Source organism: Acomys russatus, chromosome 19 (genome assembly GCF_903995435.1).
Source record: "Acomys russatus chromosome 19, mAcoRus1.1, whole genome shotgun sequence".
Lineage (NCBI taxonomy): Eukaryota > Metazoa > Chordata > Mammalia > Rodentia > Muridae > Acomys > Acomys russatus.
Window position 1 is genome coordinate 56,463,761 of NC_067155.1, and position 11,172 is coordinate 56,474,932.

General features: G+C 51.1%; 1 protein-coding gene across 4 annotated transcripts in view; it reads right to left on the minus strand.

Annotated features, from left to right (window-relative positions):
* Tbx5 (T-box transcription factor 5) overlaps nucleotides 1-10,512 on the minus strand; it is a 53,641-nt gene extending 43,129 nt beyond the window's left edge. Inside the window, exons 1-7 of one of the 4 annotated variants that reach the window (XM_051161609.1) lie at nucleotides 10,441-10,512; nucleotides 10,108-10,263; nucleotides 9,834-9,943; nucleotides 5,678-5,862; nucleotides 3,807-3,901; nucleotides 1,841-1,960; nucleotides 872-1,019 (exon numbers count right to left, since the gene is read on the minus strand). In XM_051161609.1, coding sequence (XP_051017566.1) covers nucleotides 872-1,019; nucleotides 1,841-1,960; nucleotides 3,807-3,901; nucleotides 5,678-5,824 — 510 coding nt within the window. In that variant the 5' untranslated portion in view covers nucleotides 5,825-5,862; nucleotides 9,834-9,943; nucleotides 10,108-10,263; nucleotides 10,441-10,512. Of the gene's footprint in view, nucleotides 1-871; nucleotides 1,020-1,840; nucleotides 1,961-3,806; nucleotides 3,902-5,677; nucleotides 5,863-7,904; nucleotides 8,030-9,833; nucleotides 9,944-10,107; nucleotides 10,267-10,440 lie in introns of those variants that run through there. The other 3 variants (XM_051161610.1, XM_051161612.1, XM_051161611.1) reach the window with 3 other exon arrangements.
* Nucleotides 10,513-11,172: the final 660 nt, after the last annotated feature.

The following is an 11,172-nucleotide window of genomic DNA, read 5'->3' on the forward strand; positions in this document are numbered from 1 at the left end:
GTCTTGCTGTTCTTTGGGAAAAGAAGGGTGAGGCAGGGCTGAGAGACCATTAGAAGCTCTCTTAAAGCCAAAGAGACTCTGGGTTTAAGATTTTGATCTAGGGGCTGGAGAGATGGCTCAGTGGTTAAGAGTGCCTGCCTGCTCTTCCAGAGGTCCCGAGTTCAATTCCCAGCAACTACATGGTGGCTCACAACCATCTATAATGTGATCTGATACCCTCTTCTGCAGATAAAGCACTCATATGCAATAAAAAAAATAAGTAAGCTCTGAAACCAGGGGTCACTTTGTCACCTGTAAAAGAGGAAGCATGAACTCTGCGCTCTCCTGACCTGGGAAAGATAGATCATAAAGCAGAGCTTGGAAACAGGGACTCCTAAAAACCTATCTCCAGTCCCCCCCCCCCCCCGGGAAAAGATAGATCCTGGGATGGACCACAGGGTGGGCAGAGGAAAGATTGTTTTCTCGGTTGGTTGGAGAGTGGTGGAGACAGAATAGTTAAGAGGGAAAAAGAAAGCCAGGGTTACCATCTAACTGAGGAGGTGACAAAGAGGGGGGATTCTAAGAACAGGCTTGGGGGGCGGTGGTGAAACAGGACTGTTCAGATTAGAAAGATAAAAGAGCTGGGTATGGCAGCTCTGGCTGACAATCCTAGACTGAGGGAGGGTTCCAACTAGTTGCGCTGGGGGGATGGGGGGGGCAGCTTGGGGTCATGTAAATGGGATCTTGGGGAGAACGTTAGGGAAGTAGGAGAAAGAAGGAGAAGAGGGAGGGGTAGTCAGAAGATAGAGACCCAAAGAGAGGTATGGAGGTAGGGGTGGGGGTTGTCCCACCCACTGGCGGGGGGGGGGGGGGTGGGTGCCAGGCTACTTACGTGCCCAAATGGGTCCAGGTGGTTGTTGGTGAGCTTCAGTTTCTGGAAGGAGACAAGTTGTCGCATCCAGTGTGCTCCGGTTGCCGGGGAGTCTGGGTGCACATAAAGGCGGCCTGGCATGGCAGGCTCAGCTTTGCCAGTTACAGACCTGAGTTAAGGAGATGAGAGACCCAGGGGGTAGCTGTCCTGAAAAGGGCTGCTAGAGGGGACTGTTCTGGGTACATTCTAGTTTCCTTCAGTCCTTTACAGTCCCCTGCTGCCCCAGAGCACACCACACTGTTTCCAAAAAGCCCCTGGCCTGCCTTCCTAGCCCAACACCCGGACCGTATGGGACCTCAAAACCCTGCTGCCCACAAATTATTAGTGGTATTTGAAAATATGCACGCTCAAAACTCCTGAAAATGCTTTAAGTCCTTTAAAAGGAGCTCTGAACTGTGCCCTGCTGCCGGCTGCCTAAGGAGCAGTGGAGACCACAAATAGTTTCTCCTCTGCTGACTGCTTCACCAGTTAAAGCCATTGGCCAGTTTTGCAGTTTCATTAAAAAAAAAAAAAAGTCATGTTGAAAGCAGGTAACTCATAAAAAATAACTGTAAATGGTTTTATGCCCCCCAGAAATATATCTAGTACTTGGTAACAATACCCTTTTAAAAAATAAAATAAAAGTGCAGCCTATATGGATGTAGAAGCACACAAGATCCCCTCACTTCCTGCCAGCCTTAGTTTTCAGGTCTATGAAACGGGAGCAACACTTTTCTATGCTTCACAATAGGCACACAAGCCTGAGCTTTAGTAGGAGCTAAATGATGATGGTGATGATGGTGATGGTGGAGGTGGTGATGGTGATGATGGTGATGGTGGAGGTGGTGATGGTGATGATGGTGATGCACTTGCTTGTTCGGTTGCCAGGGGTGAGACAGGCATCACAATTTCCTGCCAGCCCTCCCTGCCCTTTGGAAATCTGGAACCTACCATTTATTATCTGCAAATTTATATCTGTGGTCATCCGCAGGAACAATATCCATGAGAAGAATATACTTTGTTTTAGGATTAAGGCCAGTCACCTTCACTTTGTAACTAGGAAACATCCGCCTGGGGGTGGGGGGAGGATGAAGAGAGGAACACACAGGAGAAAGAAAGGGGATTAATGTCAATACTCCGAAGAGAGGGTCCCTGCTCTTTAGCAATTCCTGGAGAAACAAAGAACACTGGCCCCACTCCATCCTCGGTGAGATCCATGCCGGGTTTCCCCTGACGTTACAGGGAGGAGAAAAGGGTGAAGAGAGAAGGGGGGCGGCAGCCGCAGCGACTGCAAGCACCTGGGGAAAAAGTAGGGACTGCCTGCCCTCTGCAGATTTCTATGTTTAAAGAGACTCACTTTCAATGGGGTAACCTAGAGTCACGAGGAGGAGGCCCGTGCAGGACAAAGCTAGCCACTTTCTCACTCCAAGCCCCAAGGCTGCCAACCAAGGTGGCGCCCTAGGGACACATCACCATTGATACTGACTTTAGTTCTCTGCCCTTGGAGGCGCAGGTTAACTGCAGCTGCCAAAGTGGTTTCCCAGTTCGCTGGGTTAGTGACCAGGCCCGCATCACCAGCACCAGCGTGCGGTTACTCGCCTATGATCTGCAACTTCTCCATAGCGCTTGGCAGGTTTCCCCGGGGAGCTTAAACTCCCAGGCACTCAGGAAAGACATTCCAAACCCTTCCAGACTCGGGTTTAGAGAGAACCGTAGGCTGAACTAGAAAGTTGATGGCACACGACTGACGCAGAACTCGGGTTCCTAGGGCTCCCATATGCCTTGGCCCCACTAGTATTTTTTTTTCCTTAAGGGCTGGTGAGGACTGCGCTCCAGAAAGCAGAGATCCGGCTGGATTTGCGCACCGGGACAAGTCGTTGGAACATAGGTCGGTGCAACTTGAAAAGAGGTTAGAGGAAGGCCTCTCCACCGCAGGCCGGGAGCCCGGACGTCCTCGTGTTTATCTGCCCCAGCGAGAGTGCCTGCCCGGCAGGCAGAGCCACCAGAGACATTGCAGGCCTTTTATAGTTAAATCCTCTCGGCTCCAGTGGGGGGGGGGGGGGAGAAAGGCAGCCGGCTGGGACTTTCCCTCCTGGCCAGGATGGGAAAGGGGACCTCAGATGTCTGATATAAACAGACCCACCGCCTTCTAGTTCACTAGGGCCTTGGGCTGAGCGGGAGAGCCGACATTGTTTAATTTCAAGAAATAATAAACGTCACCGTTGTCAGTTTATTGAGGGTGGCTTGGGCTGGAGAACCCGCGGAATCTGGAAAAATCAACTCCACCCTTTGTCGTTACACACCCGGCAGCTTGGGTCTACTGGCCTAGCCCCTGTCTCTTTGCACACTTGCTCTGAGCCAACTCTCGGCCTCTTAGATAGTGGGGACACACATACGGTACCTCAGGGGTAATGAGTAGGTTCCCCAGGCCCGTACACACAACAGTTCACAGGATACCTAGAGCTAGCACCCCCTCTGCCATCCCGCTCCCCGCCCCCACGCCTAGCCTCTCCAACTGAAACTCCTGCGGGCCTTGAAGAGCAGTTCTGGGCCCAGCACGATGGCTGATCGGCGGCTGTGTTTATCCGTGTCTGTGTACAGAGCTCCGAGGAGCTCCCCGCTCGCTTTCAAAGGCTTTGCCTGCTCTCTATAAACAATGGAAGAGGTAGCGAATATATTCTACAATTCCGGGTTTGTCAATAACTGGGTGAGACCCTGGAACTACTCCAGGGTTAGAGAAGGTGGGAATAGGGGTAGGGGCAAGGGATCAAGTCCAAATCTAACTACTCAAAGTCCTTCTCCATTCTTCCATTCTTCTCTCTCTCTCTCTCTCTCTCTCTCTCTCTCTCTCTCTCTCTCTCTCTCTCTCTCCTTCCCTCCAATGGCTGCCCTCTGTCTATGCCAGGAGCCGGCTCACCTCCCGGCCTTCGTGATGATCATCTCTGTGCCCACTTCATGGAACTTCAGCCACAATTCTCGTTCATGAAGAAACACCTTGATTCCTTCCATGCCCTGAGAGACAGAGAGAGAGAGAGAGAGAGAGAGAGAGAGAGAGAGAGAGAGAGGAGTTTAGTGCTAAGTCTTAGGGAGCAAACCTTTCTCAAACTCCCCTTGTATGCAGAGGCCTTTACTCAGGTACCCAGTGAAGCCAGTGGGCTCTAAGAAAGGAAGCTCTAATTTCTGTGGTGTAATAAGAACCCTGGGGAAAGCTAGGCATCTGCCTACCATTTCCTACATGGGCTGAAGCCGCTTCCAGCAATCTCCCAGCTTCTGTCTCCTCTGCTAGCTTGAGGCCTGGAAATCATCTCCCACCACTATGCTCTTCCCTAAAGGACCAGGCCAAGTAATTTTGATTCATTCTTAGCTGAGATATGGTTGGGGAGGGCGTCAATCTAGTAAAACCTCACTAAGATATTTTTGTATAGTTGCTCAGATGCAAAACACACAGCTGTGCAAATACATTCCTGTCAACCATCACTGAGTATGTATATCTGCATACAAGAATGTCTCAATATTATTTATTATTATCATTATTATTATTATTATTATTATTATTATTATTATTATTATTGACAAGGTCTCAATCTGCACTCCAGGCAGGCCTGGAATTCACTCTGCAGCTCATATGCTGGTATCAAACTCTTGGCAATCTTCCTGCCTCACCCTCCTAAACGCTAAGATTCCAGCACATGTAAGCTACTATGTGGAAATTTTCAATCTTAAAACATTTTTTTCTCAAGGACTCAAAAAAATTAATTATCAGTGTCTATATTCACAATCCTTCCAGGCCCTCACACCTAGCATATCCAGCACCACCACCCAGCCTTTCTTTGACTTGAGACAGCCATTAAGCCTTATAACATTTTCCCTTTCAACTGGAAGCTAGTTTTAAAAACCAATACCAAAGCAGTCAGAGACAAAGTTTCATTTCGAAACAATTACTAACCGGCTAAAAGGTGAACTTGTTTACCCCCTTTAAAATATCTGTGAATTTAAAAATAAAATAAAATAAAGAATTTTTTAAAATCTGTGAATTTCCCGCAGCTATTCTTAAGCTTCTCTGCTTTTATTAAAAAAAATATGCACACATGAAGCGAAGGGAAGAGCCTGAGAAGGCATCTAACACCCAAGGAAGGTTTTCTCCATCACTCCCATCTCTCTGGACAAGCCTTTCCGAGGGTGTCCCTTGACACCTAGTTTTTTAAAACCCACCTGAAGCACCAAAGAGCTGGGCGCTCAGAGCGCAGGACATAGGGTTGAAGCCCCCTCCCAGCTTCTAGCCCAGGGGAGCTCCGAGGCTTCGGGTGCCCTGGTCCCAGCCCCCGAGTGCTCTCCTAGCGGATCAGGGCGTTCCACCAGGCCCCAGAGCAAGATAAATGGTGCTGCGTGAGGGGCGAGGCGGGCTGCGCAGAGCAGGCAGGCCGAGGCGAAGGCTAAGAAAGATCTAAGGAGGGTCAAGCCATCGCTCATGCCGGCCTGAAGCGGCCGCTGACCCGACCTTTAATAAGGCATACCCGGGGCAGCTGGGAGAGAATTATCTGAGCCATTGTTAGCTGACCCCAAATAGTCGGATAATTGAGAGCTCTCCAATAATGTAAATACGTTTCGAAAATACGCAGGCCATAAAGATAAACGCCTCGATAAAGTGGATTGGAATAGAGTGGTATTGGGGGAGATTGGATGAGACTAGCCAGGAAGTGCTAACCGGCCGTGCCCGCCCCCTGCACTGCTAGCTGGGAACCACACTCCAGCCTGAGTCAGAGCGCACGGTGGGCCGGCTTTTCTTACCTGCTGGGTGAAGGCGGCCTGCGGGGATGCTGGAGACTTGCTGGGAGCCCCCAGAGAACTCTCGGGTTTTGAATCGCAGGACCTGTCTTTGGAATCGGTCTCCAGAGGCGTGTGGGCCAGGCCGAAGCCCTCATCTGCATCGGCCATGGTGCGCCCGGGGTCCAGTGCCCGCGCGAAATTCTATTCTGAGGACAAGAAAGACTGCGTTGGAGAGTGTCTAGCAACGTAGGGGACAGACGTTTGACCCTCCACTCCCAGCTGAAGGAGGCTTCGGAAAGTCTGTTTTATTATTGTACTTTCCGACCACGCACCGCCGCGGCTTGCAAAATACCCGCTTCAGACAGGGAGGAGGCAAGGCGGCAAGGCCCCCCGCATCTCCCCTGCACAGGCTCTGGGTGATAAGAGAGCTGTCCGTCAAATTTGTCTGAACTCCTGGAAGAGCCAATAAAGATAAGGAGTCGGTATTTTTGGAAGCCATCGGGTAGGAACCCAAAACAAAACAGAAAACAAAAACCCAGTGCCTCTTTGAGAAACAGTCTTTGTCAAATTCAGGAGGCCATGCCAGCAATTTTTTTTTTAATGAAACCTCCTTAAAGACATTATTTTTCCACAATAGGCAAATGGCCCAGAATAATCTGCATCTTGCAAAAATAAAAAAATTAATAATAATTAAAAATAAACAAGGGAGAAAGGACTTGAAGAGATACACCCGAAGGATAAAGAATAGTAAAGCTCTCGTCGTCTGTTACAAGCCTTAAGATGAGACAGCCTTTAAAATTAAGTCTTCCCGTCTTCCCAACCTTCAGCGACACCGATTTAAAACAAACAAACAAACAACAACAACAACAAAAACGTAGCCACACTGAAGACAGGAGACCAGGAGGTAGATCTGTGAGAGTTTGAGACTACCGAGTTCTCTCTACTGCAGGCCGGTGGGCTGCATACTCAGCGCTCTTTCAGACCGCTCTCTGTGGGGCAGGGGGTGAGGGGGGCGGAGGCTGGCTTTTTGTGGAGTAGCCAGGCTAAAGGGAACTTCTTTGAGCTTCAATCAGGGTTGGCTCGCTCAAACTGCAGGCCTGGCTCCAGCTTGGATAGTCTAAAATCGGTCCCAGATAAATCCTGGGCTGCAAGCGTTGAATGGGCTGCCAGAGACAGAGGTGGCTGGTAGGGCAGCCTGGGGGTTCAGCCGAGGAAGAGGAAGCAAGCAGCTGAAGTTCTTCGTTCAGCGTTCAGCCTCCTTCCTCAAGTAAGGATTTTTACCAGGCCTCCACCTCAAAAAACCAGAAGACTTCATGAACGGAATGGCCCCCCACAATTTTAGCAGCTTCTAAAGCAAAAGGAAACTGGATCCCAGCCTGCTTTGCAGAGGCCTGAAACCTAAAGCGGGCTATGGACAGTTTCTGAGGCCCAATTCTCTCCTGCATCTTTCTTCCTCCACCCTTAGGAGCTCAGGGAAGACTGCCATGGGAGCCCCCATAATCTTCTCATAACAAAGAAAAACAGGGCTGGCGCCCCACACGCTCTCCCGTTCACGGCCAGCCATCGGGAGAAACCCACCCGAGCCCTTGCCAGGATTCCGGCAAGCTTAGGGGCTGGCGGAGGCGAGCAAGATGTGGTTTGACAGAACCAGGCCGTGTGCCGTGCAAGCCTCAATGTTGCTCCCTCAGTCTCAGCAGCCTCCCGGCTCCCCCTTGCCTTGAAAAGGTTCAGGCCGGGATAAAATCTGGAGTCCGCCGCCATTCTCCTCCGCTCCCACAGCTGCCTGCTGCTGCCTGCTCCCGCCCAAGTCTCCCCGGCCATCTGTTAGTACCGTTACCTCGCACTGTGCGGCGGGATGCATTCACCACCACCCCTCTTCCTCTTAGCAGGAAAGCCGGAGGCCAGGTAGGGGTGCAGGCATGGTGACTGGGGAGTTTGTGCTGGGGACTGCTTGCCCGAGCTAGCTGCTACTGTTGCTACAAGAAGTATACCCACTGCTGGAGCCTCCCAGCGACTGCCCACCTCCAGCACACACCTCCTCCACCACCGCTCGCTGGCTGTTCGCTAGCCCTAAATACTTTTAAGTTGTCAGGCTCCAGAAGGGCTCAGAAGAACACGAAACTGAACAGCAGAAGATCCGGGAGCAACCCTAAACCATACACAATCTCAGTGTCCTGCTCTGCCCTTGCACTCCCTCTTTCCCCCACTCCCTTACCCCACCCCACCCAGAGAAGAAAAGCCGGGGGACCTGAGAGAGCCTTGGGAATTGGCCAGCTGTTTTCAGAGAGACGCTTTCAGGGGGTTAAGGTTCCAGAATTTGAGGTATGAGTCTCTCTCTCTCTCTCTCTCTCTCTCTCTCTCTCTCTCTCTCTCTCTCTCTCTCTCTCTCTCTCTCTCCCCCTCCCGCTCCCCTTCCTCCCCTCTCCTCTCCCCTCCCTCCTAGACAATTTAACTCAGCTGGGATGCTGGGATGCTTACAAAATGTAGAAACTGCTTCTCTCTCTCTCTCTCTCTCTCTCTCTCTCTCTCTCTCTCTCTCTCTCTCTCTCATCACCTCCCCCCCCCCACTCCACCGTTCACTAGCAATCCCCCAAACGCTTGAATCACTACTGGACTCTCAGTTCTAGACCTGATGATCCCCCCCCCCACTCCCTTCTCATCCTTCTTCCATCTCGGTTGGCTGCTCTGAGCCAGGGCATGCTGGGAGGAAAGAAAGAAAGGAAGAAAAAAAAAGGAAGGAGAGAAAGAAGGAAGGAAGAAAAGCTATAGGAATCTGGGTAGAGCCATCCAGTTTCTCTTCAGGAAGCCCTGCCATTTCAGTGGCCCGACCCTGCAGAGAGCGAAAAGTGGACGCATTAGGCGTGCACACACCCAGGGACCTCGGTAGCCTCACCCGATTTCTGTCTCTAGAGCAGACCTCAGACAGAGAGCGAGTGGTGTGACCCTGCCTGGCCCCATGCAGAGTCAGGACGAGCTGCCTTGACAACTCACAGCTCTCCTCTATGCAGACTCACACACACACCCGCCCTGCCCCAAGCTCTCTAGGTCTTGGAGGAGAAAGTACCTTGGAATGGGGGGGGGCAAAACTAAAGATGCCAAGAAATCATGGTGTGTGCTTCCCTCCCCCCCCCACACACACATACACACTTGGGTGTACACAGGGTAGTTCCCGGTTTCATTATAATAATCAGTTACTGAGGACTGGCTAGGGCTTTCCTTGGCTTGCCCTTTGCCTCTCTGAAGTCTGTAGTTCAGAGGGTGAATGAAAGCAGCAGAGACACGGGCAATAGGTCTCTGTGTATGCAGACCCAGGCTGGGACGACACAGAGTGTTCCTTGAAACAAATGCCAGGGGTTCCATTCTGTACCAACACCAGCCTCCTTATGTCCTCTCGGCATGCTTCTTTTCTGGGACTCTAATTTAGAGACTCTCCCTTAGCGACAAGGACTGGAAAGAGGGAAGGGGTGCCCTAACTGGACCCCAGCAACAGCAAAGCCTCTGTGGCTGCAAAATTTGCAGGCCGCCCCTGCAAAATGTCTCCAGTGGACTTTTCAGTTGTAAGCGTGGGGCAACTAGGGAGAAACACCACCCTCTACCATCCAGGTCTGTTTTCAAATGCAGACTTTGGCCAAGGTCAGCTATCTATTTGCACAAACACCTTCACTCTTCAAAAAAGTCCTCTCAGAAGGCCTTTGGGTTTGAACTGAGGCAACCTCAACCTCGGGGCGGAGGACTGAAAGGCAGCCTGACCTCAAGATGAGAGCCTGCGTCTCTGGTTGAAGGAAGGGGAAATCCAGACAGACCTCCGCTTTACATTCATAGAGATTTGGGGATAAAATTAATCCCCATAAATACTCAGCAGGCCCTTCCCAAGAGGGAAAATCTGGGCTTCCCCCAAGCAACAACCCAGCCAGACATACTTTCTTCACTGGGCTTAGAGGGTGCATGGCGCCAGCCATAGCACGCAATGTTGTTGCTCTGAGTTCTTTCCATGAAACCCGTCGCAAGAGTAATAGAAGACAAAATGCAAGGACAGGACGCAGATGGCTCTTCAATAGCGGTAAGGAGGAGGTTCAGCCAGGCCTAGATAGGGTGGGAAGTGAGGTTCCAAGGAAAAATAAAAGCCACCTTGTAGCTATTCATCCCGCCTTTTAGTTCTCCCCCAAACGAGACTCACCTCCAGGAATCTCAGTCTTCTTTTAGCCCAGAAGCCAAAAGGGTTTTGCTCACTGAGGCAAGGTAGCTCACAAGGAGTTTCGAAAGGATATCATCCCCCACGAAAGGCCCCTTTTTTTAAAAAAACGAAGACTTCTTCCAAGGGCTATCAAAAAAAGAGAGTACCTCCCAGCTCGACGTTGGTTTGTGGTCTCCGACAAATTAAATATTACTGTTTATTGCCAGGCATACCCCAATAAAATAAAGAGGCAACCGGGCGATAGAGACTATCTCACCAGGCGCTGCTCCTATAGGGCTTGGAGACGTCACGAGTCACGCAACCAGCCCGCGCCTTGTCACGCTTGACTGGGGGGCAGTGGTGGGTGGCTGAGTTCTCTCGGTCTTCGTCTATTAAGGTCTACTGTAAGACACAAGTCCAGGATGCCTGGATCCTGGGGAAAATAAATAAAAAAATAAACAAACCCAGGGTCCTCTGGACAAGTGGAAAGGATGAACAAGAGACAGGAGAGGTCAAGAGAAGTGAGAACAGAGCCCACCTTAGCCCCACTTGTAAGGAAAACCGGTATTTCCCAAGATTCATTGCAAAGGGTAAAAGGCTTCCTACTTACACAATTTTACTTTTCTGATGAGGAGGTCTTTTTAGCTGGTTACATTTGGGGTGCCGTATCGCATGCCAAGGTATCGCAAGGTCCGTTCTTGCACTCAAGTTATTATTAGGGCCTATCTTAGTGGGTATCAGATATCTTAGATGTCGGCCAAGGTTCCTTATAGAGAGAAAGGCCATTCGGTATGCCTCTCCTTCAGTGAGGTCCCGGGTTGCAATGGGTCCTGGAGTGGCCAGACGGGGGCGGGGTGCGAGTGTGTGGTGGGGCGGAGTGGGAAAGGGGATGGAGAAGGGTGCACGGTGCGGAGGGAAAAAGGAATTCAGCGCCCGGTCCTGCTGAAGTCGGCAATTATTTCTAGTTGGTTCAAGGGGCATGATTTCCAAGTGGCTGGGTGGGTCTGTGCAAGTTTCTATGCGCATTTGGAAACCCATTCCGCTTTGAGTTACGAAACGAACCGCGTAGACTTTACCCCACCCCCGGTGGCGCCCAGCGGTAAGCTAGGCCTGCCCTACATGGAGCCAGCTAGCGCAGGGCCTTCTCGAGGGTAAGTCGCCCCCACCCCGCCCCTCCAACGACCCCATGAGAGACAAATTTTTAATTCGGATTTGTCCCCAGTTTCGCAGGTCTATCCTGGGCCTTTGCGCTCCCTGAAACCCTAGGGTTTCCAGAAGCATGACCCGGTTTCACTCTCGGTCCACAGGGAACTGGAGCGGCGATGACACGGGGCGGCCCTGC